Consider the following 26,614-nt stretch of genomic DNA (forward strand, 5'->3'; position numbering starts at 1 on the left):
TGTGTTCCAAAGATGAACAAAGGTCTTACGGGTGTGGAATGACATGAGGGTGAGTAATTAATGACAGAATTTCATTATTGGGTGAACTAACCCTTTAAAAGAACTCTATTTTTTCTTAGTGTGAAGAACGTTTTAACTATTAAGAACTTGGAAGGGTTCCATGGATGTTAAACTTAAAAAGTTCTTCAAGTAACCATAGATGCCAACAAAAACATGTATGTGGCATGCAATATAAATAAGTTCAATCCACTTATTATGTCTATACCAAAATAAAAATAAAAATAAAAAATCCTGTTAACTGCTTCTATATCTCATATTCATCTAAAATAAGTCAAACATCAGTTTTACAAGTGTGCTCTGATCCACATCATGAATCAAGCATGATGGGCATGTTCACCTCCCAAACTCCTATTTGTCTTGACAGAGTGACTTTGACCGGTCAATTCCAGTACTTTACTGATTGATCCAAAGCTAAAAATAACTGAAACCATCCTGCAACATAATTTCATCATGTTGACAGTCATCCACAATAAATCAAAAACATGACTTCATCTTCTATGCAAATGCGAAGACATGTTATGTTACAAGCAAACACAAAGTCTACAGCATTCAGATCGCACACTATGTCTATTGAAAATACTCCAATTGTATTTACAACGCATGGTCAACCTGTGCTAGGACTTCCGTGATGTGCATCAGATCACACGTTGAGTGTTCATCTCCCATTTTGCCATCCTTCATGCCAGAGTGCAATTCCAGCACTTTACAACTGAACCAAAGCTAAAAAGAACTGAAACCATCATGCAACACCATTTCATCGCCGATTGCATACTTGCTTTAAAGCATCTTCTGCAAAGACCATGACCTCACCATCTATGCAAATGCAAAGACATGTTATGTTGCATGCAAATACAGATTCTACAGCAATCATACAACACAATGTCTACTGAAAAAATACTCCAACTGTATGTACAACTCATTGACAACGACTTTCACAACCATCTAGAAGTGAGTTAGAGCATCAAACATCTGTGTTGCAGCAACGTGTGATGTGATGCACACCATGAATCAAGCATGGCAGTCTTACCAGAGTGATCTGCTGGTCCTCCACCGTTGGCGAAGAGGGCAGAGTACAGGTGAGGGTATGTCTTCTCCAGGGCCACACAGAGCTCCAGGAAATGGTCGCTCTGCTTGTTCATGAGCATCTTCAGAAGCTGGTCCACTTTCTCGGCGCTGGAGGAGCAGTTTTGGTCCAGCTCGAAGGCTTCCTGTTCACTGAGGCTTCCCGATTTACTCAGCAGCTCTATCAGCCGGTCTGCATCCGTGATGGACTCCAGTAAGTTCTGGTGGTACTGGTGTAGTAACTCTTTGTGCTTGGGCTCCATTGCAGTTTCTACAGTTCCCTAGCTAACTAGCTAGCTCCGTGCTATCGCCGTAGACCCGTTTCCCCCCACACAAACCCGATGAATGCAGCAGCAACTTCTTTCTATCCGCTCACTTGTAGGATTTGAGCCACGGCGCCATGAGATGCGATGGCTTAATCAAGCGGGTTTTCATTACAAACAGCAGAAAGGCACAGAAGCCATGTTTGTTGCCTGAGGCTGTTGACTGCACTAAACAGCGAGACATTTCTCCGGATCACTTACGTGAGGCAACTTCGTCTATTTTTCCCTGCGCTTCCGAGGAGAGCATGTTCATCCGCGTTTACAGTTTCTTCTTGGCCATTTATTTGGCGCTGTGTGGACTCAAGTGTGAGCAAAAGTAGCGCAACTCTTCTAGCGTTCCCTACTCAAACTGTACGCTCCGCCATGTCTCGGTATCTCAGCAGCTGCTGCCTGCTGTCAATCAACTTCCCGTGCAATGTCCATATTTGGTAAAGTAGGCGGGGATTTGTCCGAGACACACCTGGTTTTCTCCAATGGGCGTGCACTACTGTTCAAAATTTCGGGCAAAAAGGGATACACAGTTATGAAGATGATGCATCATGACATAACAAGTGCAAGGGGATTTTACTCTGGAACATGTGCTGTACAACGCGGACTGTTTGCCTGTGATTTTTTTAGTAAATGTGACTGTGCTAGTTTGTGATTTTATTAGTCACAATATTTAAATACATGAATACTAGCCACTGGTGCTCACTGATACATGAGAGATAAATATCAAATGAAACAACAAAATATTGCAAGGCATTCATGTGGTTGAGCGTAAAAAGTCCTTAAAACATGTTTGTGTTGCTTTAATGACTTCAGCCCAGTTCATTAAAGGCCTTTTTACGCTTATAAACGTGAGTGCCTTGCAATATTTTGTTGTTTCATTTGATATTTACATAAATAAGGCTACATTTAAAAAATGTGAATTTGGTGTTGGTAGCTGATCTAAAAAGGTTATCAAGCCTCAAAGCAGTATGAATAGATCACTGTAACAGTGCCATAAATGTAGTCATTGTACAAGTGTAAGCAAATATGTTGAATGCTAGAATAAAAGATCCTCTGTGTTCTTCCATATATTTATATATTGTCTGTCATTTCTGGACAGTCTTTATTAAAGTGGCATAGATGAGTTTTATAGAAAAAGTTACACTTTATTTTGCAGTTCTTACATGTTTACATATAATTACTATACTACTATTAATAATAATAACAATAACAATGTATAAATGAACCATGCTTTTATTATAGTAAAATCATGTTTTTTTGGTGTACAATTTTTATAATCACATCAATAGCATAGTTAATCTATGATTTTTGTAGCAAAACCATGGTTAATTTGTGGTTACTGTGGAATACAATAACTGTATTTTTTTTTTATTTTTTATTTTTTTTATTTTTTTTATTCATAGTAAAACCATGGTTATTTTTTGTAAGGGTAATTACATGCAGCTCCAAAAAAAAAAGAGAAAAAAACACAAGTTCATGTTCTTCATTACTGAAGTATTAAATACAGATTAGGCCTACTGTAAAATAAAGTGTGACCTACACTGCAAAGAAAAAAATCCTTACTCTATTTTTGTCTGTTCAGTACAAAAATGTAAAAATTCTTAAATCAAAATAGCTACATTTACTTGAGAAGCAAAATGACTCAAGATATTAAGTCTTGTTTTCTGAAAAAGGTATCATAATTAAGTGAGCTTATGCTTAAAACAAGAAAAAATATCTGTAAGAAAAATACAATACATTCAATTTTCTGAGATTTATATTACATGAACAAACCCCAACTTTGATTCTTGATTTTGATTTTTCCTCAGTCCTGAATAGCATGTGAAAAATGATCCCTATATGATTTATTTTCTTCTGTCACTGTATATTTAATATCAGCCATATGACCAGCATTACATTTCTGATTTATGGCTTTGTGGAACATCCATGATGCTCAAAGTTCACATTATCATGCTGGAAGCCAGCAGCAGAGAGAGCTGAAAGAGCGTTTACACATCTTCATTAGATGACTTACATCATTAGCAGCAGCTCAGACCACTTTATGGATGAAGAACTAAGGTTATGTGGAGTTCACAGGCTATAAGAGGCCACGCAGCTGGGGTTTTTACATTGTAACGAAAAGAAGATTACTAAGTATGTGGTCAATTTTCAGTTAGCCTACCTCAAACATGCAACAAGAGATAAACATGGGATTAAAACAGATTGAGTCATTTTAAAGGACTAGCAAAGCAGATAAAAGGAAAGGATATTTGTCTGACACATGCAAACACGATGAACTAATGAACTATCAGTTCTCACGGCACCTCTCTGTAGTCTACTTAAGCAATTGATTTTATTTCTGCAAAGGTTATGCAAGACCTAACAGAGTGTGCAGTAACGTTTGGAGAAATCTGCAATCTTTTAAAGTCGGCACGAAATGGAAGCTGCAATAGTCTTTTCTTTTTTATTGTGACGTATATCTGAGTGAAAAAAATTTAGGGCGGGACTTGATTTTGTACATCAGGAATTGATTAGATGAGTGACAGGTTGTCCCGCCCTTGAGCCAGTAAACACATCATCAGAGAAAAGAAATGTCTTTACACAAGAAGAAATTATTTTGATTAAAGATTACGAGGGTCAGAGCCGACAATGGGCAGCACTCCGACATATAAGTGCGTTCACGCCATGCCGTAATTGCCGTCACGATTTTGAACTATAAGAAACATGCTTGTAGAACTTGTAATTACAACATGTAAACTTGTAATTTTCTGAGAGCTATGACATCTACATACCACCTGACCACTGCAGATTTAAGGTGTGTTCGACTTGAAGCGGCGCTGTACAGACCGATCGGTGTATGACATCAAATTACCACGAGAAGGATTCGAAAGCATACGGAGCTGTACCACCTGACCACTGTAGATTCATTTAGGCTTGATAGTGGTGCCATAGAAACGCAAATTCCCAGTCTAAGGACATGAATAGCTCCGAATATAACGTCACGTGTTGTCATCTCAAGATTACGGTAATTACACGGTGGCATGAATGCAACATTATTTACCATAATTACAAAATGGCGTCAATGCAGTTTTTAGCGCAACTGCGCCTCAGGCGACCCGAGTTTGATTCCCGGCTTGAGGTCCCATTCCTTTCTTTACACTCCGTGTTTTCCAGTTTGATTGTCCTCCAATAAAGCCATGAAAAGGCCAAAATATAACTTTTTTTTCTTTTTTTAATGAGGGCACATGAAAAAAATTGTAGCCCAACAAATGCTGCAATATTCCATTAAAAACAACAACAACAACAATTGTCAATTTTATTTTATGGTTTTATAGTAACGTTAAAGGTGCAGTATGTAATAATTGTGTCCACCAGAGGTCGCTAGGGGCCTGTTCAAAACAAAGGCGTAGCTTGATGACGCCAAGTTTGAGAGCAGAATCTTGGGACATGTGGTCTTCACCTCAACGGACGGAGCAAAAGAATAGGGATAGGACTCAGGAAGAAAACATGTTCATGGATGCGATTATCAATGTTAATGGAGTATGAAGCAGAGCAGGATCGAGTGTTGTCCACAGTCGCTGGCGCCGCTTCCGCTTTTCCGGTCATGAGTATGAGGTAACGCAGCTCTGTTTATCATATTAGATACATTTGAGTGTGTTGAAAATTATGTTATAGCGTTACTCTGTGCATTTGCTCGGCAGCTGCTGTGAGACACTTGTTGCACACTGCAGTAAGATAGATCGATTTTAGAATATATTAAATGCTGGATGGCTCGTGTTGATAAATGGCATGCAATTAATTTTAAAACGTATTGTATGATGGAGAAAATTCTCTATTACTGTTACTAAAAATAAAGCTGCATCTGATTATGCTATGTCAGCTACTTCACAAAATAGTGTCTTTCTCTGAGGCATGGTAAAGCATGGTACTCGCAAAAAATCAAGAAAATTAGATTTAAACAATAAGACTAAACGTCTTGAGCTATATAACAATTCGTTTTCTGTCTATAAATATATCAAAACAGATGTCCCCTTGTCTAATAAAACGTGTAATATATTAAAGCGTCTTTGGTGTTTCCATGGTTTCTACAAAATAAAACCGGAAACCGAGGGTAACGCCTGTATGACGCAATTGATAGGCGACTCCTCACACGTCCCGGAGCCTTGGTTAAAATTGCAATTTTCTCACGATCTACAAATAGTTGGAAACATTTGGGATATTGTAAGTACTTAAGTGAACAACATATATAACACTGGCCTAGTGGTTTTTGGATATTTTACTGCAAAAATATTACATATTGCACCTTTAAATGCAGCTGACAGAGCTAACAGGACTAGGAAAAAAAACAGCAACGCAAGGAAGAAACCTTGTGACACTTCAAATTGGCTGTTCTAAATTGAAGCTATTTTACACAGCACTACTGAGTGTTGTCAAGACACTGACGCCATGTGTTCGCCTTGATACAATAATCAACAACCGCCAATTAGAGAACATTTAATGTCTGTATACACTTCTCTAGAACCGAGAATGATGTTAAAAGATTGATACAGAACATTAGCTCTTTGTATGCGTTCCGAATAATTAAAGAAAACTCATAAAATAGTTGTTGTAATAGACTGATGTTGTAAAGACTGAAATTGCTATGATGGAGTTTTTTTTATATAGTTAACTCTTTCCAGGCTTGTATTTCCTGTAAATAGCACGCAGAAGGAAATCACAATAAAAGATTAAGGTCTTAAAAACCGAGAGAGATGATTAATGTATGAACAGATGTTTGGTTTTTATCTCATCTAGTGGTTAGATATAAGTTGATTGCTCTTAGTGGGGACTCATTTTCTGGTATTTGTAAGCCCTGAATAATCACGACCAAAGTTTTTAATTTTGAATGGATTTTCATTTCATTTATGACCTATGCTGAAAAACTGCAGTATTGGGCTGTTTCTAAAATAAATGAATAAATAAAATAAAGCTATCAAATTTCAGAAAAAAAGGTTGAAAGTGAAATAAATCAAACGAGTTTTTTTTGTTTTTGTTTTTTTTTGTCATTTTTCCGTCATTCAATGTTGTATTTGAAATGGATAGGGCAAGTATGCCCTCTACTGGTGGAAATAAGAATATAACTCCAGGCAAATTATCTTTGTCACTTACCACTGTAATATTTACTCAAATATTTAATTACTTTTATCCAAGTGTTTGCTTGGATAACCGTTAGATTTAAGAGAAAACACTATTAATCAATGAAAATTAACGTATAAGCCTATGACTATACATTACATAATAAGAGTCTCTCCACTAAATCGTTCAGGGAATGATTTAAATATGTCCCCGCCATCTTGCGTTCTCGATGAACTTGTCTAACTAAATAACGCTCATGTAACTTGCTGTCCTCAGCAGTTTGCCCTTGATAAGAAGAAATGAACGGGCTGTTGGATGGCATTAGATTTGAGCTGATTTGGAAGCAGTGACACTTCAGACTCACCCTGCACTGCGGGGAGGGGCAAGAGAGCTACAAATGATGGATGTATCCCATGATTCACTCACAGTGAGCCAAGAACCTCCACAGCTCTTAAAATCTTTGTTAAACACGGTTAATTACAAGTGACATAAATAGTAACAGGATATACAAAATATTCAGCTTTCTTTTCTACTTTTTTGCAATTAAAAGTTAATGGCAAAAAGAAGTAGCCAAGAAAGCTTAATATTTTGTATATCCTGTTACAATTATATATATATATATGATTTATATATACATACTGTATATACACTATTCCATTGGAAAAAATACCTTTTAAAATAAACAATTAAAATGATTAATACTTGTATGTATTCTTTCATCATCCTTTAATGAGAGGTTTGATCCAGATATGCAGGTCTACTTATGATTATGACCACTTTTGCCCAGGTAATGTCACTTTAAATAAGAAGTCTCCTATCTTTATTCTGTTTATTGTAATGCTTGTCATGCCTGATCTAGTAGGAATAATTATATGAATGCATATATTAATATTTATCAGGGTGTTTTGAGGTCACAGTTGAATTAGCGTCAGAAGTCAGCACTGATAGTACCAAGGAGCTTTTGAAGAAACACCAAGTTAATATGAGTTGAACGCTTGAGTTATAATCTTTCAGGCAGGATTTACTTAGCATTTCATATGTGTGTGTTTTGTCTCTGTACAGAATAAGCAAATGCGAAACACAAAGACAGCACCATCATTACCTCTTTTTTGCCTCAATAGGGAGGTAGTTGGCATTCATAACAGCTGAAACTACAAAAAAAAAAGTGTATATAGCAAAAAAAATAAAAAATAAAAAAAAGATTTAATTATGCATATGATGCAGTAAATAAAAATTTCTTTACTATAAAATGTTCATTTAATTACGCCGAACATGATGAGTAAAACTAACATTTATGGCACTTTTTCCCCACTATATTATGTATATTACTTAATACATGAATGTGTAAAAACTATTTTGGCATTCAGATGTGCACAATACTTAATCCAGAATTTTCTTGCGATCATCTTTCAAACAAAGCATACTTGGAGGAAACAAATGCATCCAAAACATGCACTCTTTCTGATATAAACAATAATTCGCTAAGCCACTGCTTTTAGCGTAGAAGGCACGTAAAGATATATAGTTTTCTATTTTAGAAATAAAGATATAGTAATAAAACAGCATGAAATGTAACGTGCAGCATATATGCACACAAGTGCCTTTGCATTGAGTACAGTAAAACATGCAAGTATGTAATAGAGTGCAAATGAAGGTAAGGCATAAGATGTGTCGAAATTGTGGCGTGGCTTCCTGTCCTCTGAGTGTTGGGATCATCTGTGGCTTCTAGTCGCTTCCGCCGCAGAGCTTCAGCAGTAGTTTCTTATAATCCCCTGAAGTGTCTCCCTATAAATGCAGATGGGTTCGATTACAAATACTGTATTATTATGGATCTGTAATTTTCATTTCTCAAAAAAATGTAAAGCATAGTCTGAGGGGTGGTTACACAGGCACTCACAGATATGGCTGTGTAAAGAGATTTCCCATAATTCTTCATGTATTCCTGACGAATGTCCAGCATGTCCACCTCAGAGCGGGTCACCATGATGCGAACCAAAGTGCGATCCTTGGTTCCTGCTCCCTGTGCAACCATAAAAGCAACTGTTTAAAGTTTGCCTTTCCAAAATCGAGAATGAGTTTTTTTTTTTAAACTTTTATTTTTATTTCTATAACTTATATTTTTTAATTTTATAAATTTTATCAAATAAATATATAATATATTATCAAATAAATAATAAAGTATAAAAATAAAAATGTAAACTATATATATATAATATATAATAAAATATATAATGTATCTGAATTTGTGTGCATTTTATATATATATATATATATACACACACACACACACACACACACATATACACACACACAATTTTATATTATGTATTTATACTTTATTTTAAATTAAAAAATTAATTTAAAAAAAAGAATGTATTGTAATCTAAAAATAAATAAATAAATATATTTTAAAATAAAATAAAATCAATCACTCTATAAATACTTAAATGTATTTTTTTCTTTTTTAATACTATAAATAAAAGATTCTTCTGACATACAACTCTTTCCTCACCAGCATTTTTTTTTTAAGTTGCTAGCTGCCACCAGCATTTTTTAAAAAATCATTTCATTTTCAACATTTTTTTTTTTTTTTTTTTTTTTTTTAAATCATTTTCACAAAACTTTCATGGCCCCCAGAATATATTTGCTCTATGAATATCTGATGAATGAATACTTGAAATATAATCAAAAGAAAGAACAGAGCCACTGCTTAAAAAGCTGCATGCATTCTATTTTTTAATCAATATTTGAATGTGGGTAAGTTTCATAAAAAAAAAAAAGCAACATTTTGCTTCATTTTTGCCTGTGTTTTGATCTGGAGATTCTGTATTATTTCAGAAGATGTGTAATATCGCCCCCTACTGTATAACAGTAAAAAAAAACATGGATTGCCAGAAAATTCTGTCAATGGCAAGGAAAGAGTTAACATAGTTTGACTTCTAACAAAATGACTTCTAAACCATGGCTATGTTTGTTGTAATTAATCATGATTAGTCTTCCCTTTTACACTGTAGACAGTATAGCTGAACCGCACAGAGAGAGGAATGAGTCTCACCTTCATGGCCTTGTAGAGTCTCTCAGCAAAGTAGGCCGGTGTGTTCTTAATGCATTTCACTGCATACAGAAAAACATGTTTAGACTCACCATACACAAACCACCCTGCAGCTAATAAGACGTGTACAACACAGCAAGCAGGAAGAATCTTGAAATTTAAATTGAAAAATGAAACCGAATGAAGACAGACCAGGCATTCGTCTGAAAGTGAAAGTCATTTAAAAGAGAAAACCTGACTGTTCATAACAGCAAACTGAAATGACACACTAAACACACCTCATTATGAACACCGACTGAAAGGAAGTCATGCACTATGACACAACAAGCACATATGTCAGCTATTTTATGTGTTATGAATCACGTTGTGTGATTAAAAACATATTACCACATATTTACCCTATAACAGCTTTACTCATAAAGGGGCCAGCAGAATGGAGAACAAGTTAAAAAATACAATTATGAGTGTTTAACGAGAAGATTTTAGCAAACGATTCTAGATGGCAGATCAGAAAACTCACCAACAGCCAGCATGCCACTCTCCAGGTCTCCAGACATCTCTCTCTCGATACTCTTCTCAATGTCTCTGCCACACATGTGCTGGTACTCATTAAACACTGGCAACATAAACACACAAAATGACTTAATACAATTGCTATTTCTGCAAACACTGACATCATATACAAACGGCTGTTAATGAGCATGTGAGAGTACAGTAATGAACTTTATCACAATCAATACTTTTAATTACAATGCAACACCACCATAATGTTCATTAAACTGTCCTCTATGGCTGAATGGAATACTAGCTTACTATTTTATAAATATTGTGCAATATACACTGTTTATTGCCAAATTGTGAAAAGTTTGGGATCGGGAAGTTTTTGTTTTTAAAGAAATTGCTACTTTTATTCAGAAAAGATTATAAATATCATTATACAGTAAATATACTCTTACAATTGATTTTTATTTAAAAAAAAGCTGTTCTTTTGAACTGTCTAATCCTGAAAAAAGGATACGTTTTCACAACTGTTTTCATTAATAATAATAAATGTTTCTTGAGCACTAAAGCAGCATATTAGAATTATTTCTAAAGGATCATGTGACATTGATGCTGAAAATTCAGCTTTGCCATTACAGACATAAATTACTTAAAAAATATATATAATAATAATATCAAAATAGATAACAGTTTCTTTGAATTGTAAGAATATTTAACAATATTACTGTTTTTGACTATACTTTTGATCAAATAAATGTAGCCTTGGTAAGCATAAGAGACTTCATTCAAAAGCAAAATGTCAAATTATATTTTATTTGGATAAATATATTATAGTATAATATAGTATTGCACATATTATGTAACTATACAATAGACAACTCTTACATAACTGTGTCCTATAGAAAAACAGAAAATGACATAGTAAGTCGTTGATTTAGAGGCATATTCAGGTATTTCCATGGGAAAACATGTCCGGTCATGAGTCATAATTCTCATAATGACAACTACAGCCTTGGGAAGAGTTGGTTGACTGCAAGGCCAGATCCAAAAGTGAAATTGTGGCTGCCCATGTGGCAGAACCTGGAAGTTTCTGAGCATTTTCCCACTTTTAAGGCCCCGATATTCTTCAAGCTAAATCAGTGATCAAACTGGTGTGACACCAGTCAAAATCAGGCCAAAACGAAGTTCATTTTGTGTTCGTTTCAGGATTTCAAAACAGCATGCCAAAGTGAACTTTACAGAATGTCCATGAGTAAAAACATGAACACACTGTAGAGCCGCTTTATAGTAGAAATTGAAGTTGTAATTCTAATTGAAAGCGACACTGACACTGTTTTTTCTTGTTTAATACTGTTAACCTACTTGCTTTAAAACAATCTATTGCAAAAGTGAAATATATAAATAAATGTTCTATTCTACTTACGGACAAAAACTAAACTGGTGCCGCGTTCATTCCGTAAGTAGAACAGGAAAGGCATAGGACATACAGCGTAAGCTTTTTGAAGAATACGGAAAGCGGAAGCACATGCAAGGCAGTAATTTGTGTTTATAAAGCATATACAGCATATTTTTTTTTTCGAAAATGGCTGATCGTTTCGCTTCGTTTTCGACCCTTATTCATCGTCTGGTATTGTTTAAAGCCCTTTGAAGCTGCACTGAAACTGTATTTTGACCTTCAACCATCTGGAGGCCACTGAAGTCTACTAGAAGGAGAATAATCCTGGAATGTCTTCATCAAAAACCTTGATGACATGAACATCTTGGATGACATTGGGGTGAGTAAATTATCAGGAAAAGTTTATTTGAAAGTGGACTAATCCTTTAAAATGATTTAAAAATAAGACAAAACAATCATTAAAATAAACTAAAAATCAAGATATGTCTTCGTATTTGGTTATATTTATAATGAATATACATCTTTCTGGTAATGCCAAACTCTAAAATATTTTACTGGGTAGACATAGGGAGTTGAAGGGAGGAGGTCCTCAAATATCAAATGAGGGTGCCTTGAAGTAAAGATTGAGATACACTGCTCTAGATCCTCATTAAATGAACAGTTTAACAATATAATTGTAGACAGTATAGGAGGAGGAGAGGGATCACTTGTAGAGAAACAAATGGGAGAAATATATGCTCAATATAGTGCCATGGGGAATGGTAAAGCCAATCACCTTCTCAACAGAAGTATTGCTTGTTGTTTTGTATTTGTGTTTTACTCATTAATTGGTCTAAAAAATGCAGTTCTTTAGCCTGATTTGAGCTAAAGCAGCAGCAATGTATAATTATTTATTATTCAATATATGTTACGGTACAGTAATCTTGACAAACAGGTTTGGAGATATTGGTCTTTCCCTATTCAGGTAGATATGAGCAGTACCAATTACCTAGAAAGAAAACAATCTGCCTGGGGGTGGCGCGGAATGAACTGCCCTATCTTAAAAGGACTTTGACTGGAATAATAGTATTATTTTATCAAGTCAATGGCCCATGACGTACCTGCTCTGAGGTGAGCTTTGCTCCGAGCACACAGGATGGCATTGAACTTGGACTCATCTGTGCCAAGTTTATTTTCTCCGGCTTGATACAAAGTCTGCAGCAGAACACAAACAGAGTATAGTAGGCACTCTTCAAAGACTGAGAAATGCATATTTTTAAAAAGTATTTCAATAATTACCTGAGCATCCTGTTTGGCTAATGATATATCCACATTCTCACTCTCATCTCGATTACCCTTTAAGATAATAACAGGAAGGAATACTGATATGACATTTACATTTCTGTCCTTGATGTTACATGTTTTCATAATTAAATCCATGTATAAAACAAAAGCACAGCATCTGTGTACCTGAGCAAGAGAGACCAGAAGTCTGCGGAAGTGTCCAGATGTGTCACTACTTATGGCATCCTCCAGTGACTTCTTATTCTCTAAAACAGGAACACTGAGCATTATCTATCACAATTCACCAGGCTTTACTGTCAAGCTTTAAATTAAAATGCATATGACATGTAGCAGATGCTTGATTGGGAAGTAATCAAATCTGTAATTGCAGAGGGAAGGAATTATGTGATACGAGTCGAGTACGTACCAGCTTTGAAGAGTTGATTGATTTCTCTTATCTCTGCATTAGAGCGAGAGGCCAAAATTTCAATCAGACAGGCCTCATCTGTTCCTGCTCCCTGTGAAATAATCAGCAGATTACATTTGTATTAATGGCATATCAAAACATCTAATCAAATCTTTTTTATCTGATCACCATAAATGAACAGTTCACTTAAAATGTAAGCTGTTGTAGATGCGAGAAATTCTCCTTTTGTGTTTGTGTGTTTGGTAAACTATTCCTTTAAGGCCCAGAGAACAGTGTTACATATAAAAAAAACTATGGTTCAATGGTTTTATGCTCACAAATACTGCATTTATTTGAACAAAAAAACAGTACAAACAGTATTATTGTGAAATTTTATTACAACTTAAAATAACTGTTTTCTATTTTAATACATTAAAAATGTCATTTATTCCTGTGATGGCAAAGCTGAATTTTCAGCATCATTACTCCAGTGTCACATGATCCTTCAGAAATCATTCTAATATGCTGATTTTGGTGATTATAAATTGAAAACAGTTGTGTTTAATATTTTTGTGGAAATCGTGAAACATTTTTGATGAATAAAAAGTTCAAAAACAGCATTTATTTAAAATAAAAATCAAATGAACGTGTCCTTACTGAGTTAAAGGTATTTGATTAATTAATTAAAGCTAGGGTAGGCATGTTTATGTTTTTCATAAACACTTTTTGTTATACTGCTTGAAACTCTCGTCACATCCTGATAGCAATCAATCATAGAAGTGGTCTAAATATTAAAAAAAATAAATATGTACATATATCTTATGTGGAAGCCTCAGGACCAAAAAATGTTCGTCCAATCATTGCATCTACTGTGTGCGTTCATGTGTTTTGGAGGAGGCGTGGCTTTGGAGATGCTTTGAAGAGAGGGTGGGATCTTATGCTTTCAAAGCTAATTGCATCAGTTATTCAAATGAGGGTGCAAAGTTGCACAATGTACGATTAAGTAATTTTTAACGTTTTTCTAAATTCTGTTAATAAAGTACTTTCACAAACCTTGATGGCCTCTTTGAGCTCATATGCGTCATACTGAGCTGGAGTCTTCAACATGGCCAGCACCAATTTCTCGAAGTTCCCTGAAAGCTCAGACTTCAGGTCCTTGACCAAGTCCTGTAAACATTGGGTTACATGAATGCACAATATTGCTTATCTTAAAGACCACATAACAAAATATGGGCTTTGTTGTTTGTTTGTCATTTAGTTCTTTTCTGCATCGAGCAGATATATAAGCATCTTTATCTTTTAGTCTTCATGTTTCGGGAAAAAGGACCAAAAATCTTATACTCAGGGGTGTATACAAATTTGTCCAATCAAATGCTCTCTAGAATGAGAAAAATCCCTCCCACTAATACCACCTGCCTCTTACTATATAATAGCAAGTAGCAACTCATGATTCACAGCTGCCGTTCCATCTGCTGAATAGCAAATATCTAAAAAGCTCCAATGCGCTCATTACCTTTCCATAGGCAGTCTTGTATGACACCAAGAGAGGTACACGCTGCTTGATGGAGCGACTTCCGAGCAAATTAATGATGGCTTGTTCATCAGTGCCTGTTGAAACATGTGCTTGTATATTAGCAGCATAGAGTAAAAAGATGAGTCATTTTCAGGAAAAAAAAAAAAAAAAAAAAAAAAAGGCTCTCAGTATATGAACATCCACCACCTGTATCACAAAGCGGTCAAACTTAACAAGATTAATAATAGATAGACTTCAAACAAACAAAAAAGAACAGAACACCTTTTACCCCTGAGGGAGAATAAGTGATGCTTCTTTCCAAGAAACAGAGTAAAGACCTTGATATTCTTAAAGTGAAATCAAAGAACAAACTGGAACAAACATCAGGCCAAAACAAAGTTTGTTGAGAGTTTGTTTCAGGTGTTTGAAACAGAAAAGTTTGCTCAGGCTGGTAAACACCTTTGAACTAACATTAGACTATTACATAATAGGCAGGTTTGCTCTGCAGCTCCGCCTTCTTTGACTTGGAAGTCAGACACGAGCAAAAACATGAACACACTGGAGAGCTGCTTTATAGTAGAAATTGAAGTTGTAATTCTAATTGAAAGCCACACTGACACTGTTTTTTCATGTTTAATAATGTAAAGCTGCTTGCTTTAAAGAAAGCTATTGTATAAAACGTTGTGACTTGAATAGAGTGGTGAATTTCAGAGCTCATATCCAAATATATCCAACTATGGCAAGCAGGACGAGGCTAAGGGCCGTGAGAATAGCGCAAGGCCGTTGGCATGATTGATAATGAGCTCCACCCGCACAGCACACTGGTCTCAGATCTCACGGAGGAGCTCGGATGCATAAAAAGAGGAGCGACGACAGTGAAGGACGAGATAGGACGAGACCTGGACTATTTATATTATATTTTGTTTATGTGTGTGTGGCAGTCGTTCGTGAGGGAATTAAAGTTTGTGGAACATTTGTCGGTTCCCACCTCCTTTCCTGAACAACATACCATGTTACATTGGTGCCAAAACCCAGGAGGAAGGAGGAACGCGCTGTCAAAGAGCCCTCGCTGCTGTGGGGAATCTAAGGTGCCATCGAGCATGGCTGAGCAGAGTCTGCCACCATGGACGCTCGAGGCGGTGGGCTGGAGTGAGTTGCTGGGGGGGGGGACTCTTGCCGGCTGCCTGAAACCGGAGGAGCCGTCGCCATCCATCAAGTGGCGGAGGAGTATCGAGCCATCCGCCGAGGGCTATCCAGCACTCCAGGAGTAGAGTGCAGTCTCAAGAGTATTTTAGAGTATTTTAAGTGGCAAGCAGGACGAGGCTGAGGACCATGAGAACAGTGCGAGGCCGGTGGCATGATTGATAATGAGCGAACAACATAACGTGTTACATCCACATTGCCATGATCAGATGCATTCTTAACGGCTGTTTTCTCACCATTGTTGTGGGTTTATTTTCTTATGGAGAGGAAAGCGTGCAGCACAGTTTAACATATTTGTCATATACCATATTTTACATATACCATCTACAACTTCTCAGGTATTTCAAACTTCTTTTTTCCCTAAGCGAAGAGCTTTTACATGAAAAATAACCCACCAAAGCCCTTCATGGCCTTCCTGAGGACCTCTGCGTCTTTTAGCGGATCGGCTCCTGGGAAGTCTTGGATGGTCCCTCTGAATCCACGCTACAAATAAAATAAATAAAACAACAGATGTTAGGAAACAAATATACAATCCAAATTGCACACCAAAAATAATTCAATTGCGTCAATTTACACTGATAGCTGGAACGGCAGGTGCTCCTCCTCCGTAACCTCCGCCGTATGCAGGCATGGACGGGTTGGGTGAGGGTGCTTTGGGATAGCTAGGCACGGAAGGACTGGGTGCTGGGGCATTTGGGTAGCCCGGCATCTGCTGACCAGGCGGTGGCCCTCCAGGGTATCCCATTCCTGGACCTTGAGGCATACCTCCTCCTGGCTGAGGGTACAGGCCATAGGGCTGGTTAGGGGAGGGGGCTGGTGGGCCCCCAGGTTGGGGGGCAGGATATCCACCAGGCATTTGAGAGAACATGGATGGATTTGGGGTATATCCACTATTGGCGGCGAACTGATTTGCCTGTGATGGAAAAATTTGAGGGGGCGAAAAAAAAGCACAAAGCAAAAAGCAAGCATGACAGTTAGGACAGTAGAGCAGACGTTTCAGGAAATTGAACATATACAGCCTTGAAGTGACAATACTGACGAACAAAGAGATGATTAAGGCCAGGACAGGGAGATAAGAAGGATGTTGAACAAGTGTGCATTCATGGAAAGGTTTGTTTAGATAGTGTGGCTTTGCACTGAAGCGTTCCTATTGACTTAGGCCACTCGCATCATATTACACATGGGTGTCACAGTGACACAGTTTTGTAACATTTACATGAGCTTCCACATGCACAAAGTTTCCCTTGCTGTTTCTTCAAAGTTTCCCTTGCTGACCCTAAATGCAGAAGTACTGAAAAAGTAAAAATGAAACCAGTTGGCACCACACTACCAAAAAATATTTCTATCAAACGCAGTGGTTAACCAATGTGTGTGTTTAATGGCTGACACTGATAAGAATATCTAGAAATCAAGGTAGCCGATTGCTGAGATACTGCCAGTATATTAGTATTTCTTCAACTTCTGGGCACTTTTACATCCCAGAGGTTGAACTACACCCAAAGGGCAGCATAAATTTCAAATTATGACACAGGAAATTCCCTTTTGTGATATGTAATTGTATCTATTTATAAACCTTCCCTTGTGAAAAAGAAGTGTGCTTAATTGTATTAAATATGCACTAATAGTGTACTTCAAATATTAAAGGTATATTAAAAAAAAAAAAACCTGCAGATAATAGTAATAAAATAAAAAGCCACTTAAGTGTACTTAAAAAGAGGAAACTTTCTAAACACAAGTACACATTTAAAAGTGCACTTTGTAATAATATCAAATTAAAAGCTAGCAAATAGCTAATTAAAAAACATAAATCATTGCTAATAATCTCTTCTCACTCTTTAAAGATGTAAACTTGTTCTGTTGTGTTGACTAAAATACATGTAAAGTACTTAATTATAATTTTACTGTAGTATGTTGTTCAATGTTGCATTTAATAAAAAGACAAGTTATATATAAAGATGTATTAAAGGCACAATATGTAAGACTTTCGGATTAAAATATCCAAAAACGACTAGAACAATGTTATATATTTTGTTTACTTGTGTACTTAGATTATCCCAAATGTTTCCAACAATGTTCAAATCCAAAAAAATCCACAATTTTAACCAGTGTAACGCGCCGTGTCATTGCGTTTGCCTGTCCGCGGTACCCTCGATTTCCGATTTCTCCCACGGCTCTCGGCCTCGTCCTGCTTCATACCACAGTAATTGTTAATAAAACTTTAATACATTAGCTCATCTATCAACATAAGTTCATGCCTGAGTCCCGTCAGATTACTTTCCATCAGCTATAGAGGTAAAGACAACCACTCCCATGATTCCACGCTCATTCACGCAGTCATCAAGCTACACCTGTATTGTTTTAAATAAGTGATCTCTAGCAGTAAAACTTACATACTGTGCCTTTAAGTCCTATTTAAGTGGTTCAAAAACAACTCTAAATTTCAGCTAACTGCATTTAATATAAATGTTAACAATAATACATTTTCATATGTGCCCCAAAACATTATATTCAGTTTGCACTTAAGTATATTCTTTTAAAGTATATTATTTCTCTAATAAGTACTCTTTTTAAAAGTATGCATAGTGTTCTTTTTCACAAGGGTTAACAGGAGAGAACTCTTTAAACACATTTAATTCACAGAATTTTTTGGGTGAATTATTGCCCTTACTGCAATAGTTCAATGGATCCACACTTGTTCACATTTCCTCTGATGAGTAAATTTGATTACGGAGAAAACTGTAAAGAAGCTTGTGCATCAGTAAATTAAATAGGGTCAAATTTGTTGGTCAAAGCACATTCGGATTACAGATAAATTATAAAAGATCAATGTCACGGTCACAAGAGCACAGTTTTGTAAAAAGCTGATAAAGGAAGGATTTGATGCAATTTCAGCCAAGGCTGTGCATTTCATGCTGACTGGAATCAAATTACCTGCGTCTGTTGAGAATGGAGACCAATGTCATTTGGAATTATGCATTACATCATCGTTACATTGTAGAACTTACCATTCCTGGTAGATTTGATGCATTGAATCCGGGATTTGGCAAATTATCCAGGCCAATAGGAGCACCTGGGGCACCCCAACCTCCTGTAAATACATGCATTTAAAACAAAATTTAAAACACATAAACAAAAACCTAAAACCCCACACAAATTATGACTGAACAATATCAATGCACTTCACAGTTAACATAAAATCAAAACTGACCACATTTACTTAATTAAAACATGTTCCTGATCTTTTTGTGCATGGTTCACTGGTGCATGGATTTCCAAAGAGAAAAATGTAAAAACATGGTCTGCCTGTGAAATTACTTTTCTTTCCAGAAACATTCCAGCCTATTTTCAAAATCCAAACAATTCATGTTGTGCATCTTGCTCATTGAATATCCTGTCTCATATGTCAGATTACAGAAATAAAATGGGCTGTGAACATCATTTCATGCTGACTTCAAAAGTGTGTATAGGGGAAATACAGATACATTGTGCATCATATGTCAGGCTAATAATAATCTAGACATCAACTTTTGATCATTATTCTGTGCAGTACCCTGAGGGCCCTGCATCGCCCCATCTTGTAACTATATAAAAAAAAAAATCCTTTTCAGTTCTGAACCTGTTTTGATGTGATTTGACAAAACAGAAACACGGTTTGAATCCAGAGCAGCAGGTTTTGTTATGGTAATAAGAAGTGTCAGGTAACACATTGTGCATAATTAAGCTCTTACTGCTAGGTGTTTCCTCTACATACATTTTTAAATCTAATATTTAACTCTTATAACTTATACGTTCGGTTAGTTGACATGGAATAGAATGCTAGCATGTATACACACCAAACAAAGCATATTTTGTTATGGAAAAATAGCTAAAGCAACCAGATTATGGAAAATGTGTGACACACTAGCCAACAAGTCAATGGTTTCCTCTCAGAAGAACATGTTGTGAAACATTCATATGCGTTCACACTGACCACTGGGTCTCTCAAAAGAAGAGCCTCCAAATGAATGTCTGTCAGTGCAAGACAATGCTAGAAGTGAACTAGCATTTCTGACTAACTATCCACTGACTTTATGACTAAAGTGCCCATAAAAATTTCATAATCCAACATTTCAAATACAAACCACATTGAGTATGATGCAAGGAAATACATTGTGCACATATGGAAATCACCTACCCAGATAAGTGCAATTTCCTGGTTTTACTTTGGCTCACCTGAGGCTGGAGGAGCATACGGCCCTGGCTGGCCAGGATAGGCACCTGGCTGTGACGGGTAAGCACCAGGTTGGGGAGGGTATCCACCCGCCTGCGGTGGATACATCCCAGGTTGAGGGGGGTAACCCCCTGCTGCAGGAGGGTACGCCCCTGGCTGAGGTGGGTATCCACCAGCCTGAGGAGGATAGCCGGTTTGGGGAGGATAGCCTGGATAGCTCATTGTCGTGCCTGTAAATGAAAAAAGGATGGGATTCATTTACCAAAATTGTGTATAAATTAAATCTTCATAAGCTTGGATTGGACATTAGAATTAAAAAAATTATGTCAAAGGAGCCGTTTACACAACAATGTTCAATTGATTTTTTTTTTATGTGTTTTGGTCATTTATGTACACTACAAAAGTGTTTTGGGGGTCTGAAAATGCAAAGTTTTGAAAATGTTTTTTTAAAGTGCACGTTTTTGAAAACGATACCGTTACTGTCTCAATGTAAACTAAAAAAAAAAGTGAATTTGTGAAAATGGTGATGTCATGCGAATTATGTGAATTATGTGTTCAGTCTGTAGGCGCGTAGTTTTTCTTTACAAAATGACATCGCCATCTACTGGCATGGCAGCAGAATACAGAGTTTTTAATCGTTTTCGCAGATCCCTGTGAACGGGGATAGTTTTGACAATGTTGTTATCTGTATGTGAAAAAGGCGAAGGAAAAACTTTTCCGTTTTTAGTACATAATTGTTGTGTAAACATACCCAAGTTTTTTAGAACTGTAATTGCTTAAAGGGTTAGTTCACAATCCAAAAATTTAATTTCTGTCATTAAGTACTCACACTCATGTCGTTCCAAACCCATAATACCTTTGTTCATCTTTGGAACACAAATTAAGATATTTTTGATTAAATCAACCGTTTCTGAACCTCAAATAGGCAGCAATGTCATTGCACCTTTTGAGGTCCAGAAAGGTAGTTAAGACATTGTTAAAACGTGTCAACGTGACTACAGTGGTTCAACGTTAATGTTATGAAGCAACGAGAATACTTTTTGTACGCAAAAACAAAACAAAAATAACGAATTTATTCAACAATTTCTTCTGAGCTGGCATTCGAACATGAACACGGAAGCGCTGCACTGCGTTCACTACGTCAACAGCACAGGAGACTGACAGGGAAAAGTATTCTTGTCGCTTCATAACATTAAGGTTGAACCACTGTAGTCACATATTTTAACGATGTCCTTTCTGGACCTCAAAAGGTGCAATGGCGTTGCTGCCTAAAAATATCCTAATATGTGTTCCGAAGATGAACGAAGGTCTTACGGGAACGACATGAGGGCGCACTTAATGACAGAAATTGCATTTCTGGGTGAACTAACCCTTTAAAAAAATGCATCAGAGGCTTCCATCATTCTAAAGTCAATGGGTAAATGCCTGAAATAAGTTGTCAGAAACTGCAGTGCTCTATTTAAGGGGATACATAAGCTTCATCCATCAGGCCCCATTTTCCAAACATTATGCTGCACCTGCTCCTGTGCTGCTTGAATGACAGACTGTGAGCACAGACTGCTGTACATCTAAAAACGTCTCAAATTAATACATATTTATAGCTGTCAATTATGATCTGCTTTATATGGTAATTAATGCATAAAAAGCTTCTGATAAATCATATCGTCCAATTTAAATCAAACTGAGGGTGAATGGTCAGTATACTGATACTGCTGCTGTTGATTCTGTTTCAATGAAATAGTTAATGGGCTCATTCAAATAGTTTTGCAAGCATGTTCTATTATAGAAAAACATCACTCATTTCCTTTTAGTTCAATTTGATGACAACAATCAAAACTGACACCTTCTGCTGTTTAACACCTGACTTGAGATGTCTGTGCATGAGATGTTGGTCTGCTAAATAAAGCAACACTTACTGTACCTTTAGTGTGCTAGCATCTAGCATGAGTAAAACAATATAGCTAAAGTTTGTTTCACCTTCTTTTATACAATAAATAAATATCCTAGTATAATTCACTCTGTTTTTTTCTGACATGACTGCTCAGACTTCTCACCCTTTCCTTTGAAATGCATTAAAACATAAACCTTAAATGGAAAATAGTGGCTATGCTCTCAAAATCAAACCTTCATATTTTTGTTTCCCTTTCTTGCCAAACATTAACAGCAGTCAGTGTCTCAATGAAGAGTTCCAGTGTGGTACAAACCATGGAAACACATTACATAAACTACAGCTGAAGCTCTGCCCTGCTGCTATAGAAAACTAGTCATGTTCAGGAAGTAAAACTCCCATTCATATTTTCCATAGGGAAACAGGTTTTTTTTTGTCATGACGTATTAACCTTTCAACACTGACGTATCACGAGCTCTGACACTGTTACAATATATACAAACATTTAAGTATTTAAAGAGTGTGGAGAGATCAACACGATTACACCATTTGCAGTGCTTCATTGGAGCTAACAAGCATGTGTTGCTTTTGTCGACTCTGATTGGTGTAATTTTCTGTGCAGCATCATGGGTAATGTAGTTTTTCACCAGGAATTCCACTGTTAAACAGGATTATTTTAAAAATAAGCTGAAATAATGCTGGCTGACATCTTCAGCAGAAGATACCATCGATTAAAGGGATAGTTCACCCAAAAATGAAAATTCTGTCATCATTTACTCCCCCTCAAGTTGTTCCAAACCTGTATGAATTTCTTTGTTCTGCTGAACACAAAAGAAGATATTTGGAAGAATGTCTGTAACCAAGCAGATCTCATCTATGGTACTCAATAAAGTCAACAGGGAGCGAGATCTTCTTAGTTACAAACATTCTTCCAAATATTGTCCTTTGTGTACAGCAGAAGAAAGAAATTCATACAGGTTTGGAACAACTTGAGGGTGAGTCAACGATGACAGAATTTTCATTTTTGTTCGTTTTCATTCCTGTCAAAAAAAATAAATATGGCACTATCCTGACTAAAGTCTATAGTAGGCAGTATCATGCTCTTTTGCCTATGCTAAATAGCCAAGTATTGAGGCAGTGAAGAAAGGCAATGCTATCTGTAGCACAGAAAATATAGTATGGGTACAGTACATGGGGCACAAATTATATGGATAACATGATAGGAGCAGATATGAAAAATAGGCTTTTATAATATTGCTCATCAACCCTTGGTGCATTGCCTCGGTGATAGGTCACTATAACATTTACCCTATGTTCACACTCCATTTGTGGTCATGGAAACTGTTACAGATGTATTTGAAAGTAAAATACACTCTGCATACAGTCTTATCACCTTTACTCAGTGTGGGGGTGGTTTGTCATAGCACCTCACCTGCCATAAAACACATTAGAAGTTGTGTAGAGGGAAGGGACAATATAAACAGACTTGATGAACCCTGCAGATAAAAAGCACCACACCTCAATATATGATGCAATAACCACATGGTTAAGATTTCCAAACTTATGGATCACAATGGGCCTCGTCTGTCAATCTAACGTAGAAACGAGTGCAGATCCAACCACAGAAATGGTCAACTTACAACAGGGTTCATGTTTGATTCATTAAATATTCATATGCCGCCAATCCCATTGATAAAATATGGCAGCTGGAAACAATTGTCAGTTAAATATCACGCCCCTACAAGTTCATGGTTTTGAAACCTCGTCCCTAGAGTTTACAACATAGAGAAAAGTAACCTGGCCAAGAAGACGGATCTAACCAATCACAATGCAAATATGTAAACCTACCCATTGCTTTTGATTTTAATTGATTGTAATTATCTCAGCAGTAGCCTATGAGCATGCCATGTAGTAGACTAACTTCATGAAAGAGAAAGAGAAACTGATCTTATAGCAAAAACACTGGTTAACCTTTTGCAACACATTTTAAATGATGAATATGTGGCTTCAAATATCCGCCAGATCTGCTATGCTGCACACAAGTTCACGCTAACTCAAAAACTTGCATACAACACAAGCTGAAACCACCTGACGTGAGATTTGAGATTGAGATCATAGCCACCGCTTACGTCTATACAGATAAATGCCAAGTTTTGTGTGGAAATGACCATACGGCCAGTTTTCTGTCATATTTTCATTTCGTAAATGAGGGCCACTATGTTGATTTCAGGCCTCAGGTGGGCCTATACAATCACACATTGCCCAGAGCAGAAAAAAAGGCTTTTGTTTGGCCTAATTTTTTTAAATGTTAATGCCATGCATTAGAATGTCAAAACAGAGCTATCTACCAGTTTCACCACAACACCAACTCTTTTTGACTCTAAGAGTTTTACTTTCTCTAAAGGTGGGGTCTTCAACAGGGCAAGATTCTACCAATTATTTTTGCAAAATAATGAAAATATGTATTGAAAAAATATTAAATAAATGTAAAGTAAATGACTCTGTACATCTGATTAATTTAATGACTTTGCAAAGTAAACATCATAAAGTATGCAAATACATTAATATGGTACAATTTACTTTTTTAAAGGGCAAGCTTAAAATGCAACACTCACCCCTGGTTTCACAGACAAGGCTTAAGCTTGTCCCAAACTAAAATGCATGTTTAAGCTGTTTTAACTGAAAGCAACTTCCAGTAACATATCTTAAAATTTGTCAGTGCCATTGTTTTATCTCAAGATGCACACCAGTAATGTTTTTAAGGCACATTTATAAAAGCTACTTAACTGAACTAAGACCTAATCCTAAATCTAAAAACCTAATCTTAAATCCAAAACCTAGCTTAATCTAAACCCTGTCTGTGAAACTGGGCCTCAAGGTTAATAAAGAACTTAGTAAATCATGAAAAACGTTAACATCCATGAAACATTTCCATGATACCACAAAAGATTCTTTATAGTGCATTTAGTTATTTAGATTATTGAAATGTTCTTCAAACTAAGAAAAAAATATTTTTAGATATATTAACTATATTTTTAGTTATGTTTTAAACGTGTAAATTCTATTAGTTTTCTTTTTAAATATAAGAACAGCTTATACTTTATAATTTACTTTATTACAACAAATATATAGAGAATTCCTACCAGAGCCCAACATAGTAACAATATGAGCAAACATAAACATAAACATCTGAACACTATTATGTGTCCTAATTAAATAAGACGAGACAGATGTCCATTGAGGCCTACATTAAAAGTGTCACTATTCAAGTTTACTCAGTCAACAACAAAATATGTGCTTATTCAGATTTCTAAACTTCAATTTTTATCTATCCCACAAAACAGTACTGTTCGAGTCTTATCTATCGTATTAAGGACAAAATGTTCGGTCACATGAAAACATGTTTTCACCCTGTAAAAAGTAACTTACACTGCAGACTTTAACTGGGTTTCGCTGGAGAATTTTAAATTAGCTGGATCCTTAAATGTGCGAAGCGAACATGAGCGACATAAGATTATTAATACACAACATAATGGGTGGGAGCTCTGAAAATGCTAACTGGAAGAAGGCTGGAAGAAGCTTAAAATAACGCAGTGGTATTCTTGCAGGGAAAACAAAACAGAAAGCGCATAAACGTTTACATAACAGCGCACTCAACATATTTATAACTATTTTATTAGTATAAAACGACCGAATGTAGTGTAAAAGAGTAAATGTTACTTACAGTTTAAACAGCGGGCCGTCACTTCCTAGGTACAGAGTACCTCTCTTCTGCTCGTACGTTGGACACGCAAGCGTAATATGTAATGAGGTGGGTGGGACTCATTCTTTCCATGACTGTTTCACACCAAACAATCTTTAACTAAATACAAAACATGTGACTCTTTCGTTTACCATGACTCATGTTGTTTGGTAATAGAGGAATGACCACTGTAAACTTTCCATAAGTCTGTCAAATATGGCATAACCTCTTGCGGAATATACAGTTTAAAAGAACAGCTGCATTAAGGGCGTTGCAGTCACTTTAAGATCTGCGTTCATGATATAGCTAACTCTGGATCCTGTAGGTTGTTAGTTTTATATTGTTGTTGTTTTAAAAAATAAATATTAATGTGAAACAATATAGCATAAGTCACACAAAATTGGTTGGGTCTAAATCGGTCTAAATATGGCAGTTTGCCCAGGAGCACGCCCTGAAGTCCCATCTGGGCGTGCGTATGACGTCCATGGACTTGTATGTTTACAGTTATTAGAAGAAAAAAAAACGCTCTTCTTTTAGTGAGTTTTTAAGTGTTAAATTTATTATTGAAAGTTCACTGTTAAGATTATGAAAATCTTCGAAGAATACAGAGCACATTTCTGATATTAGAGCACATTTGGTAGATATTAAATATAGAAACTATATTTGACCACCTTCATAGCTTTCTTATACCAAAATTTATTCAGACACCTTGAACATTTCATTCATTATTACAGTTTATTCACTACAGTTTAAAAGAAATGGTAATAAAATATGACAAGATCTCAGAGTTAAACTGTGTCAGAAAAAAAAAATCTTAATTATGTCAGATATGAATGTCAGATGACACAAAACATGGTCAGGTCAAAGTGTCTGAATAATTTTTGGTCCCACATTTTTATAAATTTTACTG

General features: G+C 36.2%; 2 protein-coding genes across 14 annotated transcripts in view; both read right to left on the reverse strand.

Annotated features, from left to right (window-relative positions):
• dlg5a (discs, large homolog 5a (Drosophila)) overlaps positions 1-1,832 on the reverse strand; it is a 75,963-nt gene extending 74,131 nt beyond the window's left edge. For all 12 annotated transcript variants that reach the window (XR_007186706.1, XM_048204332.1, XM_048204326.1 and 9 more), the window contains exon 1: positions 1,088-1,832. Coding sequence is in view for 11 of the 12 variants with exons in the window: in XM_048204332.1 (XP_048060289.1) it covers positions 1,088-1,385 (298 nt within the window). In the remaining variant the exon portion in view is untranslated. The remainder of the gene's footprint in view (positions 1-1,087) is intronic.
• A 5,407-nt stretch (positions 1,833-7,239) lies between these two features.
• On the reverse strand, positions 7,240-25,842 carry anxa11a (annexin A11a). 2 transcript variants are annotated; one of them, XM_048204334.1, is made up of 15 exons: positions 25,687-25,842; positions 20,077-20,304; positions 18,870-18,952; positions 16,439-16,639; positions 16,260-16,347; positions 14,662-14,756; positions 14,202-14,315; positions 13,170-13,260; positions 12,929-13,008; positions 12,758-12,814; positions 12,580-12,673; positions 10,103-10,198; positions 9,586-9,644; positions 8,428-8,550; positions 7,240-8,315 (listed from the first exon to the last, which is right to left on the reverse strand). In XM_048204334.1, exons 2-15 carry the CDS (start codon positions 20,294-20,296, stop codon positions 8,256-8,258), a joined length of 1,461 nt encoding a protein of 486 aa, XP_048060291.1. In that variant the 5' UTR covers positions 20,297-20,304; positions 25,687-25,842; the 3' UTR covers positions 7,240-8,255. The 2 variants fall into 2 exon arrangements, with proteins under 2 accessions (XP_048060291.1, XP_048060290.1); XM_048204333.1 differs by having other exon boundaries at positions 16,439-16,777.
• Positions 25,843-26,614: the final 772 nt, after the last annotated feature.

The sequence above is a fragment of the Megalobrama amblycephala genome, linkage group LG10 (genome assembly GCF_018812025.1).
Source record: "Megalobrama amblycephala isolate DHTTF-2021 linkage group LG10, ASM1881202v1, whole genome shotgun sequence".
NCBI classification, from domain to species: Eukaryota; Metazoa; Chordata; class Actinopteri; order Cypriniformes; family Xenocyprididae; genus Megalobrama; species Megalobrama amblycephala.

Excerpts from the sequence above, each read along its gene's own strand:
- anxa11a (XM_048204333.1), bottom strand. The coding sequence starts at position 20,296 with ATGAGCTATCCAGGCTATCCTCCCCAAACCGGCTATCCTCCTCAGGCT. Across the intron at positions 13,009-13,169 it reads CAATCAACTCTTCAAAGCTG|AGAATAAGAAGTCACTGGAG; the intron begins GTACGTACTCGA and ends TTCCTGTTTTAG. Across the intron at positions 8,316-8,427 it reads CTCTTTACACAGCCATATCT|GGAGACACTTCAGGGGATTA; the intron begins GTGAGTGCCTGT and ends CTGCATTTATAG.